Raw genomic sequence first — 18,277 nt, 5'->3', positions numbered from 1 at the left:
AGAAGGTAATAGCATTGTGATATGAAAGGAAATAACTAAGGGTGTGGGGGGAGGAAGAGGGTAGTAATTAGATTGGGTGTTCTGGAAGTCTTCACTGAGGTGATAATATGAGCTGAGACATCACAAAGAAGCCATCCACACACACCAGGTAGAGGGAAAGGCTGGAGAGAGGCCATGGGGTGGCAATGAGGACAGAGGACAATGAAGACACTCTCTGCTCTCTTTCTTGCCTCCATGATCTGCACACATGATCTGTAATGTCTTGTTTTGACTTCTTTGCTTGGGTGACTCCTATTTTTCTACTGACACTCAGTTAAGGCACTTTCTTTTCCAGGAAGCATTCAGCGGAGTTAGGAACCAATTTCCAGGGCTTTAGGAAGGCAGCTCCACCATAGCTTCTGTGACCCACACTGAGACAGCCATTCATTTATCTTCCATCCTTCCCTAATAATCTGGTAGTTATTCCGAGGGCAAGACTTTTGTCTTTGATTTCGGCATCACCAGCGAGTAGCAAACAGTAAGGGCTCTCTTCAATGAGTAAGTGATGACCAAATAAGGAAGGGAGAAAGGGAGGGAGGGGCAGAAATGAAGAAAACATCAGGAGTGTTCTTATAAGAGGAGGTAACATATGAAGTGTTAGTGAGATCTGGCTACGGTGATAGTTTTAGTTCATGGTCAGCATTTGCTGCATGGTTAAGTACTGCAATGCATACACGTGGACTTTATTTTATTATCTAAGTAAGAGTAAAATTCCAGATTCTAGGAAACTTCTAGAAGAATTCTAAACTTGGCCTAGGGCTTGCTGTCACCTCCGTTTTTGGCACAGAATAGAAACTCTGTAAACATTTGTGGAATTAATGGTACCTGGAGGGAGGAAGAGCATCTCTTGGCCAGGCCCCTGACCCTCCTCTGCTAGCTTCCTTGTGGGTTTACTGCCAACAAGATTTCTACCCCCCGCCCCCACAAGCTGCCCACCAGGTAAAGAGGAGAATGCGGCCAAAGAGCTTCCAGGCTGCATGTCCCAGAGCCTCCAGGAAAAAGTTCCTGAACTTAGAGAATGCCATGGAGAAAAACAATAGTGTCTATCATTTAAAACTGAAGGAGTCCTGTGGTCAAAGGGAAAGCAGGCCTTTTTACAAACATTCAGGAAGCAGACAGCCTGGGAGCTTGAGTCAAGATGAAGGTAAAAAGAAAACCATGGAGGAAGAAGGCCTTAGTTTTTTGTTGTGGCTGCAGAGGGCAGGCCACTGTGTTCTCCTAAAGCTGAAGGAAAAAAGGAAACGGAAAGTTACAGAAAGCTCAAGAAAATAATCCTATGTGACTGTTTCACCAGTTCTGTACTACCTAGAAGCAATCTGTAAACTTAACACAGCTTCAGAATCATGAATCACCAAATTACAGCACAGGCATCCCAGAGGGTTTTACTGTACATTGCTGATTCCAAGAATTCAAACAAACAAACAAACAAACAAACAAACAAACAAAATAACCTCTATTTAGAAAAGTTGTGACTGTTCCTCATATGGTCAAAGCAAGGGTAAGGATAAGCTAAAAAGTTTCCTCTCTGATGCATAATTTATAAGGGACCTTGAGCATAAGTTTGTATCTCAAAGCCATCAACATTTCTTGTGAACAGTGTTTCTGTTTTATAGATTTCCAAGACAATCTACTGGGTTTTTGTAATTTTCTGGGAAATAATGTTGGTTGGAATAAGCTGTTAAGTGGGTAATTTCAAAAACTGGTAACTCTTAGTTTTGCTTAGTGATTAGAGACAGAGAAAATATGAGCAGTGATAATGACCCAGGAAAAATAACCCTGAGATGTAAATGTGAATTTTGTGCAAAAGAAACAAAAGAAATGGATCTCCATTTAAAAGATCCCATCTCAATAATGGAAAACAGGTGACCTTACTGCTACCCTTGCCTGTCAATCATCATGGAGATGGAAGGACCAGTTTCATACAGAAGAGTAATTCATTTGAATACTGAGAGAAGGTGTCTGATACACAGTGGATTTTTCAAAGCTATTATCATTAAATTTATGTTTTTAGTTTATATCTGTGGCAAATGAAAGCTACATTGAAAGTGTTGCTAATCCTGAGGGTATTTGCATTTTTGTCAGGTGAATAGAAGAATATACCTCTTTGAAAATAAATTGCTCAACCCTTTCCTTTTTGTACTTATTTAAAGCAGGATCAAATAAAAGCTACATTTTATATCTAATTTAAAGTTAAGACTAGCTATTTTACATTTCATAAGATATTCATCTGTCACTTGCTCATGAATGCAGTTTAAAAGGATAAATTTATACAATGTTTTGGACATATATAATTTAATATTTAATTGTGGGAAAAGCCTAATCATTTTCAGATTCGAATTAGAAGAAAGTGGTTGCATATCATTAAATGAGTTGCAAAAAAGAAACAAAACCCTTGAACGTTTGAATTCCAAGCTCTAAAAACCTAGTGTTAAATTAAATGCCTAGTGACCTGTCATAGTTCTGTCAGCCAGGCTGGTGAGTCCTGAACAGGCATTTGCTTCAGCCATGACACAGAAGCAGGTCCAAGAATGTTTGGTCCCTACTGGGCTGAGGCACGGGAGGGAGTCTGTGAGCCATGTTGTCTCCGCTTGGCAACAGCAGGTGTGAACATATACATGAGAACAGAGAGGCAGAGGCCTAGAAATCGGTCAGTGAGCTTGCTCAGGAGAACAGTGGGAAAGAGAATTCAGCTGGAGGAATGCTGCTTTTTATCACTTTCACAAGTCTCATAGTTATTTGTAGCACTCAGTGTAGCCTTATGCATTCAAATCCTACTGTATGCCTCACTTTTTTAATGAGTGCTATGATTCAGTTCCTGATTCTGAGGTGCAGCAGGATAGTGATTCCAATGCCTAACATATATTGAAAAACGCAAGCCGGAAGAACAAATTCAAATCAAACCCATATACAATATGAGTTACTTCTGAAAGTCTATAATGGAAGCATTAGAATATGGACAACCTTAAGGGTTGGAATAAAATTTATACATTATATATTTTTGATGAGAGTGTATGGTTTAATATAAATGGGTCAGTGTACTGACTATACCGATAGACTGTAAGAAGGATAAACTTATCTTTGACATATAACAATGTAATGGGAGCCACGAAGCTTAGATGACTATTCGTTACAAATATTAAAATGTTTAATGACGAAGCCTATCCTTTTTGCTGCATAGTATACAACAGGATGATGCATAGCATTTTCCTGTATGTGTTTGGTCTTTCATATTGGGGGCCTATGAGGGGATAAAAACAGTGACAATGATAGTGATAGTAATAATTAATAATAATAGGTAGCTACCCTTTCCTGGGTAAATATACCAGGAAGTATGCTAAAGTCTGGGCTTGCATTATCTTGAAAAACGAAACAGAAACAAAGTACAAGAAACAAAACACCTTTCCTAGTGCTGTAGGCATTGTACTGGAGGAAGTAAAACTAAAGGCAAGTTCAGTTGGAGAAATAAAATGTGAAAACAAGAAGCAAAGCAACATGCACAATAAAGCTACCATAACAAGAGAAAGCAATAATTAATTTTGACTTGAGAATAGATGAAGGGAAGCCTTCCCACGGAAAGTGGTATTTGGAAAGAGATCTGAAGGACATAAATGTTTTCAAAACAGTTCAAAAACAGTGAACAGAGAAAAAGGAGAGGAACATGGTAAATAAAATCAAATTGAATTCAAATAAATCAGTATATGTTACATAAGTAAACCAAACAGTGGCAAAGGTATTTTCAAGTTTACTTATACAAATGAGTCTCAAAGTTATTTCAGTAGGGGAATGTCAGTTATGAGGAAAGCATCATATGCAGTACCTTCTCATTTTTCTCCCTAGCACTACTCTCTTTGCCATTCTCCTCCAGTAGTTATTTGATGTCCATGAGACAGTGTCTCTATAGGATGAGGTGTTTTTCCCTCCAAGTCATCCATACTTTGATGTGGAATTTACCAGGCACAAGGAAATTATGAAAGCTATATTTTAGACACCATAAACTTGAACCAGAGTGAAAAAGGAGGCAAACACAAGATTAAAAAACAACCAATTGTTAATAATAATAATAATAATAATAATAAGTGATCAGCTCCTCTGCCTACTTTGTAGCAAAAGCAAAGCTTTGCATGGCTGCAAGCCAGCCATCCAAATCTGCTGTAGGAGACAGCCATTGTTGGCCAGTGCCATCCCAAGGTTTTGATACAAAAGCCAGGGAGCAACATTGTCATTGATTTCTCTGTGATTTTCTTGTCAGAGATGGGCAGTGATGTACCCTTGAGGATTGGCAGTTTCCAAAAAAAAGTACATACTTAGAGTGCTATTTTTCCTTAACTACTACTGGCATCTGACTACGGATCTCCAGAGGGAGTTTCTCTTGTAGATTTCAGGTAGATAGAGGGCATGGGTAGTATGTTTTATTCATTTTTAATATGAAATCCATACAGTAGCTAGTCCAAATTTGAACATTTATTGCTCCTTTTCAAATAAAATTTGAATTAAAAAATTTTTGGCACTATAAACTTACCATTAAAGAGTTTATAGAATAACAAAACAAAACTTATGATATACAGTTAAGTCTGGTTGTAGGTAGTTTTAAGAATACAAATTTCCTGGGGCGCCTGGGTGGCTCAGTCAGTTGGGTGTCCGTTTTGGCTCAGGTCATGATCTCGCGGCTTGTGAGTTTGAGCCCCGCGTTGAGCTCTGTGCTGACAGCTCGGAGCCTGGAGCCTGCTTCGGATTCTGTGTCTTTCTCTCTCTCTCTGCCCCTCCCCCGCTCATACTCTGTCTCTCTGTCTCTCAAAAATAAATAAATATTAAAAAAAATTTTTTTAAAGAATACAAATTTCCTTTGTTTCTGCTCCATTTATTATTTAACTGCTCCTCCCATTGACCAACCTTCTTTTATTTTTGTTTTTGTTTTTTGCATGAATCTCTTCTTTTATATATATGTGTGTGTGTGTGTGTGTGTGTGTGTGTATACGTATATATATGTATATATATATACGTATATATACGTGTATATGTGTATATATATGTATATATATATATACAATTTATTGTCAAGTTGGCTAACATACAGTGTATGCAGTGTGTTCTTGGCTTGGGGAGTAGATTCCAGTGATTCATCACTTACATACAAATCCCAGTGCTCATCCCAACAAGTGCCCTCCTCAATAACCATCACCCATTTTCCCCGTCCCCGCCTTGTTCCCTCACCCCCATCAACCCTCAGTTTGCTCTCTGTATTTAAATTTTTTTTTTTTTCAACGTTTATTTTATTTTTGGGACAGAGAGAGACAGAGCATGAACGGGGGAGGGGCAGAGAGAGAGGGAGACACAGAATCGGAAACACGCTCCAGCTCTGAGCCATCAGCCCAGAGCCCGATGCGGGGCTCGAACTCCCAGACCGCGAGATCGTGACCTGGCTGAAGTCGGACGCTTAACCGACTGCGCCACCCAGGCGCCCCTGCTCTCTGTATTTAAGAGTCTCTTATATGCCCAATCCTCTTTTGATGCCCTCCCCTTCACATCCCTTTCTCTCCCACCCAGGGGATCCCCTGGTTGTGTTAGGACTATATTCTCTGTGGTTCCCCTGTCCCCAAACCTACCCCATAGGTCTCCTTTCTGACAGTAGGTTTGGTTCTTGATTCCACATCAAGCAGTTTTGAATAAATCAAGAAACATAAAATCATAAATCTTGAGGGCTTTAAAGACCTTTGGTTCTGGAATGTTTGGAATCAACTGAGTTCACCATGCTATGGATGGCATCTGATTGACATGAATCTCTTCACATTTCTCTCATTGCTCCATGACAAGATAAACAAAAGATAAGAAGGACTGTTGAAGTGTTGATTTTTCTCCTGACTCTTTAGCAACTCTATTAGTTAATTTATAAGACAGAACCCAGATTAGTACCAAACTTTAAAGTTAATGTTGCAAAGCTGTTTCATACTTTCACAAAAAGGAAAATTAAGTTGAAAAAAAATATGCTGTTGACTATGTACAGATTATTTTTTTCACTTTAATTTGAGAGAGTGATAAAAAGATTGAGTTGTAATGCTTTCACACAAAATAATGTATTTCACTGCTTTCTATTATTATTCATCATCTAGGCTTCTTTAATTTGGACTAGTTACTTCACAATGTGTTCAGTCATGTGCAACTGAAACTAGGTAAGGTCTTTACTGTGAAAATATGTAAGGAATGCAACAAGCTCTCCACACACATGCACTCATCTTACAAATATTAGGAAAGAACAATGACAACATACAAGTGATTTTTAACTGCCATAAATTCTGTATCTGCAAAAATCATACCAGGAACCAAGAGACTAGTTCCTTGTTGAAGACATGTCTTCAATCATGCTCGCCTTTATCTAATACACAGGAAGAGAATCTGTTCCAAGGAGGTGGATGCTTGGCTCTGTTTTTTTCCAGCTTCCTTTGACACTATTCATTTTGATAAGTCACATTGGAATGGGGTTCTGGCTTCTAGTCCCAGTGAAGGGGACTTTCCCCGCTTTTTCCTCAGAGTGAGACTAAAGAGGTTATTTTTTGAAGGAAAAAAAAAAGTGGGTTAAGGAAGATAGGAAAAGGATTTCTGCCCTCTTTGAAGAAATCAAGTGCTTTATCACAATGCAAAAATTAAAAAAAATCTTAATGTTGAAATGCTTGGCTAAATTATGAAGAAGCTGAGTCATGAAATAAACTCATGTGCTCAACTGAACTAGGCTAGGACCTCCACTTTGATCAGATTTACCCCATGTTCATGGGGATGACGTCTAGGTGAAGGCAATGGTGTGTGATGGTTAGAGTGGCTTGCATAGTTAAGACCTGGATTTGCACCCAGACCCCAACATTTTTTTTTTTTTTTTAATTTTTTTTTTTCAACGTTTATTTATTTTTGGGACAGAGAGAGACACAGCATGAACGGGGGAGGGGCAGAGAGAGAGGGAGACACAGAATCGGAAACAGGCTCCAGGCTCTGAGCCATCAGCCCAGAGCCCGACGCGGGGCTCGAACCCACGGACCGCGAGATCGTGACCTGGCTGAAGTCGGACGCTTAACCGACTGCGCCACCCAGGCGCCCCTCAGACCCCAACATTTAACAGTGTTAACAATGCACATCATTCAACACTCAAATTCCAGGAAAAAAAAAATCATACTTTATAGGTTTGTTTTGGAGGTTTCAGTGTAATAAACCATGTTAACAACTGTAAAAGGTGAAATGAAATAGAGTCACTTAGGTCAAGAGGTTTTTTTTTTTTTTTTTAAATTTTTTTTTTTTTTTCAACGTTTATTTATTTTTGGGACAGAGAGAGACAGAGCATGAACGGGGGAGGGGCAGAGAGAGAGAGGGAGACACAGAATCGGAAACAGGCTCCAGGTTCTGAGCCATCAGCCCAGAGCCCGACGCGGGGCTCGAACTCACGGACCGCGAGATCGTGACCTGGCTGAAGTCGGACGCTTAACCGACTGCGCCACCCAGGCGCCCCGGTCAAGAGGTTTTAAAAGGGACCTGGGAGGCCATTAAAGAGGTAGGCTTTATGCATGTACTCACAAGGGTAGAACTGTTAACTTTTGAACTGGGCCAAAGCGCAAATGTTCCAAGGACTCTGCAGGGGAAATCTGCAACTTGCTATCATAATGGACTTTTGCTTAGTGATGGCCATAGCAACCAATTATGTTTAGTCAAGATTAGTTCTCTGCCATCAGCACCTATCAAACAACTTATCCAAGCATTCCTTTCTGTCTTTAAAAACCATTGACTTTTGTTTCCTGGTTCCCTAGAAAGCAATTTGGGTTGTTACTCAAATCTGTGCTCCCCAGGTTGCAATTCTGAGACCTCAAATCAATCCTTTTATTTTATTTCAGTTCTGCCTCTTTTCTTGGCCGACACAACTTAACCCAGTTCTTAACATATATTGATTTTGAATTGCTGGCCACTAGATTATGTTTATTCTACTAGTATATGGTCAATACAATTATAGCATCATTACTCCAGTATTCATAGAAACAATAAAATCCTCTCTATGCCTATAAAAATATCCGTGATATGCAATTAACGCAGGCCTTTCTTTTTGGATGATATTACAGAAATACCAGAACAAGTCTGCAATCAAGTCCCAGCAACATGAATTGTTTCAGTATTTGAATTCATAAGAAGGCTGTTATTAGGTAATTAGGTAACAATGCAATTTAGTCAGACAAAGAAATATGCAGGGAACCTTCCAGAATTAAGAGATTCTGAAACTTCATTCAGGTGCATTCATTTTGAACACCTTCTATCTGTCAGAACTGAAGTATGACTAGTAAATAAGATAAATGTGTTCCTGGCACTCACACCTGGAGGAGAAGAGAGAAATGATCAGGGTTGATCAGGGTAAAAATGCAATGCAAAATAGAATGTGTGGAATGAGGGCATTTATCCAAGACATTCTATGGAGGGGGATTGCTTCAAGGAATCTCCCTGTGGGAGGGAGGACCTGAGATGAGCTTGAAAAAGTGAGTAGAACTTAGCCATGTGAAGATTAATAAGAAGGCATTCCAAAATCGTAAGAGACAGACCAAAGACAAACCTCGAATGTCTTTAGACTAAAACTAGGAAAACTTGTGATGAAAAGACACAAGGCAAGACACTTATGCCAAAGCACAGTTTCATTTAAGATACACGATCTTAACAGAACACCTTACATCAAATCTTCTGAAGTCAATGATTTATGAATAATTAAGGAATATGTTTCATAAAATACAACCTATGATTTCAAAGAGTTTATATGAAAGTAAAACCTTATTCTTGATTTTATAATGCTATTAGTCATCCAGTGTTACTTTGCTTTGGAAAAACTGTTCAATCCAAGGGAAATGTGCTCTTTGAAACTGAATGAAAGATAGTCTAGAACAACTCTGTAAGAATTTTGTTTTAATTTTTTTCTCCATTGTAATTTGGAAAGAGGAAAAGAGAAAATGCAAATGCGGTCTTTTAAAAATGTATCTTTTAAAAGATATTACTAATTCTTATTTTCTTGTCACATGTTATGAGTTTTTAGCCGCCCTTCATCCTGTTGTATCATTAGGGTTGATCAGCCTCCAATTCCACAACTTCATATTAGCAAAAGGTATAAACATCTTGAAAGAAGTCTTAAGAAATCATCAAACTCTTTCTATAGCTTTGCTTCTGACATCTCTAAGGACTTAATTTGTCACTTTTTGTTTAATAGGCTTTGAAGTTAAGCATGTGTTGTGTATTTCTGAAATATACAAAAGAGCCTAGGCAAAAAAACAACAAACATGTTTACTAGGAATGAACATTTTTAGTGGTGCAGAAACAAAACTGAGAACAGTATATATTGAACATTTTATTGTCTCCCTGTAATAGGCTATAAGCTCTAGGGCACAACCACATCACAATGGAGTCCCAAGTGCCCTGAGCATTGCCTGCCGTGTGTTCTATAAAAATCCAGGGGTACCTGGGTGTCTCAGTCCATTAAGCGTCCAACTCTTAATTTTGGCTAAGGTCACAGGTCATGATCTGGTTCATGAGATTGGCCCCGCTTCAGGCTCTGTGCTTATAGCATAAAGCCTGCTTGGGATTCTCTCTCTCCCTCTCTCTCTGCCCCTCCCTGGCTCATGCATATGCATGTGAATGCTCTTTCTCTCTCTCAAAATAAAGAAACGTTAAAAAATATGTTCAAAGAGTTAATGACCGAATGAATGAATGAATGAATGAATGAATGAACAGAATGCATAAAAATGATTTGTGATTAAAAATATACTCAGATGTTAATATGTTAGAAATTCAGATTAAAATTTTTTGTCTTGGACAGCCTTTTGACAGGAATTGGGCAGCTTAGCTTCATTTGATGAAATGTCATGTAGTATTTAATTATGAGGGTCTGGTAAAAGACTCTATGAGTATTTTGTTCCAGTGCTTTCACAAAAGTCATTGTGGCTAAAGACAAAGTTAAATCAGTTATGATATCAGGACCAAATCAGTGAAGGCATAAAACAAAGGTAAGTTGGTTCACTAACTGCAGAGGGAACAAAAACACAACAGGTTTTGGGTAGAAACAAAAACAAGCAGCCAGCTGCTGCTACTGTGTTCTTTCTTTCATTTCATGGATTTCACATCCTGGGAATTTCATTCCACTCACCATGAGTTCTAATACATGTTGTTACTTTTAGGTATCGTATTTAGTACCTCAAAATCTTTAATCAGGGGAAGTTTTTCATCAGTTTCTTATAGTTGTATATTAAATCTATTCTAGTTCCTTTAAGATATCAAGTCCCTGAGTCCTAAACACAAGAACCGAAAAAAAAAAAAAAATTAGCTGATACTGTTGGCATGTCTCAAACTAGCGTGTGTGATTTTGGAATCAGAGGGACTGCACACAAAAGAAGCTACTTCCTTCATTGATAGGGGAAAAGATCATTTTAATTAGTTTCTGGCTCCCATGACAACAGGCCAAAGAACTACAGGAAAAACTCGAGGAAGCAAATTCAGGTATCTTGAACCTTAAATATTTAGTAAGTAGCAGTAGATAAAACAGCCAAGGCTAATGTGAGATAATCAGGGCTAACTTCAAAAGAAATTGAATACGTTTTTTATTCAGAAGCCTCTTTTTCTTTTTCATCTTGCATTATATAGTTTTCTCCAACTATTTTTCTAGAATAGATAATTACTATAATTCAAGCATGAACAGAGAACCAACATTTTCTGAAGACAGAAGTAAATAGTTTTTTTGAGAACTCATTTAACTCTGTGATAGAAACAAAAACAATTATGCTGCGTGATGAATAGAATAGATCTGGGGTTTCTTTACTTAATATTCACTCCATGGAAATTTCATGAGAAATTTATAACTCTTTTGCTGTTAACTTCTTTAACCTCTTATTCCTGACAAATAAAGGAAATAAGCCAGATGTAAGAGAAGTCTTAGTACTTTCATCTGCTGTTGAACTAAGGGCTTTTCTTTTCTTAATAACTTCTAATAATGTATTTTATTAATATAAATAATGTACTTATAATTTGCTAAATACTTATAACTTACTAAGAGCCTTCACACGCATCCCCACGTTTTATACTTCCTACAAATCTTTGAGGAAAATATTTGGTATATATAAATAAATATAGATAAATATTATAAATGTTAAGTCCATTAAGCAGATGAGAAAATCCAATCTCAAAGAGATCTGAAAAATAACAAGACCCTCTAAAGTAACAAGACTTATAAATGGCAGAACCAGAACTTGTAGTGAGAGGAGTATAAAATTCATTAGTTTGCCCATTATACCACAGTAAATGTGTACATTTTAACATATAACGCCAAATACCATCACCAGTTATTAAGCCATTTCTTGCCATTCTTCCATGTGTTTTATAATTATTAATCTGGTGAGCAACAAATATCATCCACTTACGGTTAAGTAGAAAGTGCTCGAAAACCCAAACTTAATTTTAGAGTACCTGTTTACTTCACCGTTATTACGTCCTATGGCGTTTTGATAAAAAAGTCTGGCCAACACTCACCTCTTTTTGCCGGTACTTTATAGCCAATTTTAGTCTTGCGAGATCATTTCCGCTTTGTTCTTCTATGAGACTACTGTCATCTCTGTAATTAAGAATGATTTCCAGTTCTCTGGAGCTCCTTGTCTGATCCAGTAGGTCCTTAGCGAACTGTTTGCACTGTCGGGACAGCTCTTCATACTCTGACTTGAATTCGTTCTCCACCTTACTCAGTTCCTGAAGCTCCCAACTTAACTGAAAGGCTGTGAGGAAAGGGTCTTCACTTGACAGTGCGATGAGAGAGGGGCTGGCCAAGGCCTTGTAGATGTTGAGTCTTGAGCGTGAATGGCGGAGGCTATCCACATCTGAACTGGAGACGCATTCGACACAGTTACAGCGGACCTCGTGGGGTCTGGGCACCGAAACTCCTTTTTGAACTAAAAGCTTTATTATCTCATAATTATTTGTATGGGCTGCCAAAATGATTGGTGTAATGTCTGGAGTGAATTCAGAGAACTGCTTATCAAGGAGTATGGGAGGCACCTAGAAAAAAGAAGAAAGCAGAGGTGATGAATATTTATTCATTTGTTCAAGCCTGTGAATTTCAAACAGCACGCTATAGCAACGCTGAACAAAGTTCATAAATCTTTTGCCAGGCTTTTTTTTTTGCAGGAGAGAGATGTATTTTTTCTATTTCTGCCAGAAGACAAGAGAAAATTAGAAAAACTTTTCAATATAACGACACATTATTCTTTTTTTTTCTTTAATTTTTTTTTAACGTTTATTTAGCTTTGAGAGAGATCCAGACAGAATGAGAGTCGGTTGGGTGCAGAGAGAGAGGGAGACACAGAATCTGAAGCAGGCTCCAGGCTCTAAGCTGTCAGCACAGAGCCTGACGTGGGGCTCGAACTCACGAGCTGTGAGATCATGACCTGAGCCGAAGTCGGACACTCAAGCGACTGAGCCACCCAGGCGCCCCTAATGACACATTATTCTTATCATATTTGTTTAATCTGAATTATGACATTTTATGAAATCTTAAAATAAGGGGGTTATGGGAACTCTTTACTTGATGAAAGACTTTCTTGCTTCCAAGTTATTTCCTGACTGGCAATCTTTGCTTTCCTTTCCTGGAGGTATGGACTCCCTAAATAATGAAGAAATACACTGAAAAATAGTTAATGATTTGTTTTAAACCCAAGCTTTTCTTGTGCAACAGAAGTCTTTTAGTTCTGCAATATTTTTTTCTTTGTATATTGTTTGTTTATCTACTGAATTCGTAAAATCAAGCCTCTGATTACAGGTGGCTTACAGTAGAACTTAAGAAGGCCAGCCTCAGGCTTTCTGTTTTTATCTATCGCTCTATAGTATATTTTCCAGAGGGCAACAGGTGCTCCATTGCAAACATCATCATTTTACCAGAAGCAAATGGTTCCCAATGAATCAGGTCACCAGTGTGTTTACATGCAATTTCCTTTGGGTTTTACTCTAGGAATGGTAGTGACAAAAATAATAGAATAGGCACGATTTAGTCAACATCCATTAGGTACATTAACCCTCACTATTTATCATTCACATGTTATAGATGTGATTCCTCAGTGAGGAAGACTTACTATATGATCCCAGGTCCACCTGTCTGACATCTCACCCTCTATGTATTACCCTACACCACACCACCTTCCAATTTTTGGTTTAACATTTCTTCCTCTGGGCACAGAGTGATGGAAGGATCTATGAAAATAAATGCTATATAAGGATAAGTTAAACAGGCATGGCAGAAAAAACGATGACTAAAATATGCTGTAAAATATGAAGGAAACCATAGAAGGATCAAAAGCAAAACAACTGTGGGGAGAAAAGCAAAACTCATGTGAAACTTTAATTATACTACTTTTAAACAGAGGTATACTCTTTATATGAGAATAATTAAACCTGTATGCTTCTAATTTATCTGACCATTTAGAATATCTATTTGTTTTGGGGCGCCTGAGTGGCTCAGTCAGTTAAGCATCTGACTTCAGCTCAGGTCATGATCTCACCGTTCATGAGTTTGAGCCCCACGTGGGGCTCTGTGCTGATGTGTGCTGACAGCTGGGGGCCTGGAGCCTGCTTCACACTCTGTGTCTCCCTCTCTCTCTGCCCCTCTGCTGCTCATGCTCTCTCTCTCTCTCTCAAAAATAAATAAACATTAAACAAACTTTAGAATATCTATTTGTTTTATAAGAAACACCATATAAAAATTAATGAGATGTAGTTGTCTATTTAAAAGGTTATTTAAAATGTATGCAATCAGTTGATAAATATAGTACATACTAGTTTTAAAATGTGATTATAAATACAAAGGAACAATACTGTTGAGATAGCATTATATATTAAAGTAGGGTCAATACATACTTCATTACTTTTTAAGTGAACAGTTTTCACCTTAAATATGAAGTTAATTAAAAATTTATATATTTATTACAAAGAGAAAAATGTCATTACTCAGAACTGAACAAGAAGTGATCTTTTACTAACCAAAACTTTTTTTTTCTAAGGCAGACACAAGGGAAAACAAAACAATGAAAGTAAATAAGTTCCTATATTAAATGCATATTTTTTATAGTTTTTAAAAAAATATTTATTTTTGAGAGAGAGAGACACAGGGCACAAGCAGGGGAGGGGGCAGAGAGAGGGAGACACAGAATCTGAAGCAGGCTCCAGGCTCTGAGCTGTCAGCACAGAGATCAATGTGGGGCTCAAACTCATGAACAGTGAGATAATGACCTGAGCCTAAGTTGGATGCTTAACCGACTGAGCCACCCAGGAGCCCCTTAAATGTATATTTAAGTGATAGATGCAACTTGAAGTGTGTTCTGAATTCAATGTAATTTCATTCTAGATTTCTCTAGGTTCCAAAAGCTGTCAACGATTTTAATTTATTAACCATAAAATTCAACTTTGAAAAATATTTCAAGAAATTTTGTGAAAAAATAAATATGACCATACTAAAAAGTATTCATATTTCAAAGTTTATTTATTTTTAGAGAGAGAGAGAATGCGCACAAGTAGGTGAGGGGCAGAAAGAGACGGGGAGAGAGAGAGACTCCCAGGCAGGCTCCGTGCTGTCAGCATGGGCGGTGCCCAATGTAGGGCTTGAGTCCATCACCATGAGATCATGACCTGAGCCAAAACCAAGAGTTGGACACTTACCTGACTGAGTGCCCAGGCACCCCAAAGGCGTTCATATTTTACAAGAAATGTCCTAGTATTAGAGATACAGTAAAATAACTGATAAAATATGTGAAAATATACCAAGAATAAATATTCTGTTGATGAGTTTTAATATTCAGTAAATCATTGTGAAATTTTAGTTTCCTAAATATACAGGCATCTTTAATTTTGTCTTTTATAAGGGGATTCATCTTTGAAAATAATTTTTGAGTGAAACTGTTTTATAAGACCGCAAATATAATAATAATTTATTGGTCCATAAAGAACTTTTTTTAATTATGTCATTTTAATTGTCTTAGAGTTTCCTCTTACTCTAAAATGTATTCTAAATTCAACAATAAATTATATGCTGTCTTTACCATTAATTTCTTGATGCCCAGCTGGTCAGAGAACACTAGCCATCGGGGACAGTTTGATCTTAAATGTCCCCACTGTAGGAGTGTGTGGGGCCTCTGACCAGCTGGCCAGGCAGGCACACATCAGTGTTTATACATGTCCCAAAGGAAAGGCTCTGGGCTTCTCTTATTCATTAAGGAAAGTTGTAATAAAACAAAAACACTGTTAAAAAATTGCCTGTTACTTGAGTAGTAATTACATGCCTGCTTCAATGATTCCATGGTGTTTGAAAATTGGGAGTTTTCTTACCCTATCATCACTTCTACATTTACTAAGTCGTATTCCTCTGTATGTAAAAATATTCCCCTCCTCCTTTTTATTATTGCGTATCACTATGGACCATGGATTCTTCCATTATTTTTTAACATGTTGTGATGCATTGCAATAATTATTAGTTTTGAACTTATTGAGGTATAAGATACATTTATTAAAATGCACAAATGTTAATGTGATGCTTGATATATTTTTGAAATGTGCATGCACCTGTGTAACACAACACAGATAAAAATCCAGAAAAGTGACTGCACTTCATGAATCTTCCTCCTGTCACCTCCTAGTCATTTTATTTATTTATTTATTTATTTATTTATTTATTTGTTTGTTTATTTATCTATTTATTTATTTATTTATTTTGAGAGACAAAGTACAAGTGGGGGAGGGGCAGAGAAAGAGGATCCCAATCCCAAGCAGACTCCCCACTGCCAGAGCAGAGCCTAACGTGGAGCCTGAACCCACAAACCATGAGACCAACGGCGAGATTATGACCTGAGCTGAAACCAAGAGTCAGATGCTTATCTGACTGAGCCACCCAGGTGCCCCCATTACATTTTGTGATCACAAATCTAACTGCTGTCACTATGGATTACTTGTACATACTTTTCACTTTATATAAATGAATCATAAAGTATGTACTGTTTACATCTAGCTTTCTTTGTGCAACATCAGCTCTTTGAAATACATCAATATTGTTAGTAATCATTTTTGTAATTTCAAGTCTGCATAATGTTTTCATTTATGAAGATAGGACAATTTATTTAACATTCTCTTCTTGATAACATTTGTGTGATTTCCAGTTTCTATTTGTGGCCAGGAATATTGCTCCTATGCACATTTTTTGTCCGTGTCTGCTAATACATATCTAGGAATGTAATTTCTGGGTCAAATAGTTTTCTTAAGCAGTTATAGCAATTTTCCTATCACAAATTATACCGGGTATTGCCAATTATCCACCTATAAGTCTATATATCTCCCTATTTGTTTATTCCATTCCTTATGTCAAGAAATCATTTTGAATTCTTTTATTTATTATTTATTATCAAGGATGGGTGTTGAATTTGCCTAAGGCCTTTTCCACCTATATGGAGATGATTATATAATTGTTCCCCTTACTCCTAAAAATATGGTAAATTAAATGAATGAATTTCTTTACATTGAAACATTCTGCTTTCCTGAAATAAATCCCATTTGGTCAAATGTGTAATATTTTTAGTAAGACTAAAATTTTTATTTACATTTTTTGTGTCCATGTTCAGAAGTGAGATTGATTTATAATCTTTACTATGCTGTCTTCAACAAACTTCTGTTTGAATACTGTGCTTGCTTCATAAAAAAGCATATGAGTTCTCTCTTCCTTTGGGAGACAGGGAGATGTGCCACTCAGACCTTTCTTCGAGAGGATTTACTGCCTGCCCGTAAAAAGTGTGGTCTGTTAACAGGCCCCAGCTGTCCACCCCTTCAGGTCCTCCTCAGTTTCGGAGCCCAGGACAATGACTGCACAAGTAAGCTAGACAAGAGCCGAGCTCTTTCCACACAACCTGGGAGACCTCGAGTAGATAAGTTTCCTCTGAGCTCCCCTTTACACTGGCAGGGATTTTGGTCAGTTCTGCATCATGGTCTAATAGCCTCCCTTTCTCAATCCTGCTTCCTCCCCTTTTACTTTCAGAATGTCATTTTCCAATAAATCTTTTGCAATCATCTAATTTTATCTGCTTCTTGAAGAATCCAAGATGTGATTGATCCGTTTTCCACACCGTGGGGGAAAAATAAGTAGCACTGAAATCATCTGATATTTGAACGTTCAAAACTGTCCTGTGAAACCCATCAAGAATGCTCTTCTTTTATGGGATAGTTACTCGATATCGTTTCCTATTTATTGCATACCAATTAGCTTGGCTTTTCTATCAGTAATGGGGTCAGTTTGTATAAACTGTATTTTCCTGGGAAGTTATTCAGTTCATCTGAGTTCTTTTGGAAAAGACAGCTATACAAATGCAAGAATTTAGGAAATGCTAGGCTCACAGTGTCCTTCCTGAGGAATCTACTATCGGATGAGATGATGGGGTACATAGAAAAGGATGAACGGTGGGCATTAAATGTATGTAACAGTTCATCAAAGATCAATACAAAGTTAGGAAAATGTACACGTTTAGATGTTCTTAAAAGGAAAAAAAAACCGAGAGAGACTGATGGAGAGAAAGGAAGGTATGGAGCAAAAGGGTTTATGCTTAACCAGCTAATAGACCAGAAGCCTTAGTGAAGCAAAAGAGGGACACAAAGGTTTTCTAAAAGGTATTAATATAAAATACAAACTATACTAAATAACAAGAAAATACAGGTTTTGATGACCTTCAAGTCTTCCCCTCCACTATGGCAAAGATACATTTTCCAAAATATTAATCTCTCGGACAATTCCCTTTCTTAAAATGTCACCATGGCTTATAACTACTGGGATTCAATAATTCACTCATACATCAATCAACAAATATTTATTGACTGTGTTGTCTGGCGCTGTATTAGGCTCTGAGAAATTAGGAAACGAAGCTGAAACAGTCCACACCCTCAAAAAGATGACTGTCACACTTGCCACATTGCCATGTCTCTCAACAAACTGAAAAATGTTTACTAATTCATTATAAATCCACCACCATAATAGCTAACATGTGGAATACTCAGAATAATAAGAAACGAGTGTTTGCAACATCACTTCAGATACTCACAAATTTTCATTGTTCTGAAAATTTTCTTTTTGTGAAACTTTTTAAAAGTGTTTTTATTTTGGACAGGGAGAGAGAGAGAGAGAGAGAGAGAGAGAGACAGAGCATGAGTGGGGGAGGGGCAGTGAGAGAGGGAG

At 37.5% G+C, this 18,277-nt stretch overlaps 1 protein-coding gene across 6 annotated transcripts in view; it reads right to left on the bottom strand.

Annotated features, from left to right (window-relative positions):
• The window catches only part of TRPC4 (transient receptor potential cation channel subfamily C member 4), a 209,693-nt gene that overhangs the window by 106,132 nt on the left and 85,284 nt on the right, over positions 1 to 18,277 (bottom strand). For 5 of the 6 annotated variants that reach the window (XM_086713221.1, XM_086713218.1, XM_086713205.1 and 2 more), the window contains one exon: positions 11,563 to 12,081. In XM_086713221.1, coding sequence (XP_086569347.1) covers positions 11,563 to 12,081 — 519 coding nt within the window. Of the gene's footprint in view, positions 1 to 11,562; positions 12,082 to 18,277 lie in introns of those variants that run through there. The other variant, XM_086713238.1, reaches the window with a different exon arrangement.

The sequence above is a fragment of the Puma concolor genome, chromosome A1, assembly GCF_028749965.1.
Source record: "Puma concolor isolate L17-30 chromosome A1, mPumCon1.1.hap2, whole genome shotgun sequence".
NCBI lineage: Eukaryota > Metazoa > Chordata > Mammalia > Carnivora > Felidae > Puma > Puma concolor.
This window is presented reverse-complemented; position numbering and strand designations above follow the sequence as displayed.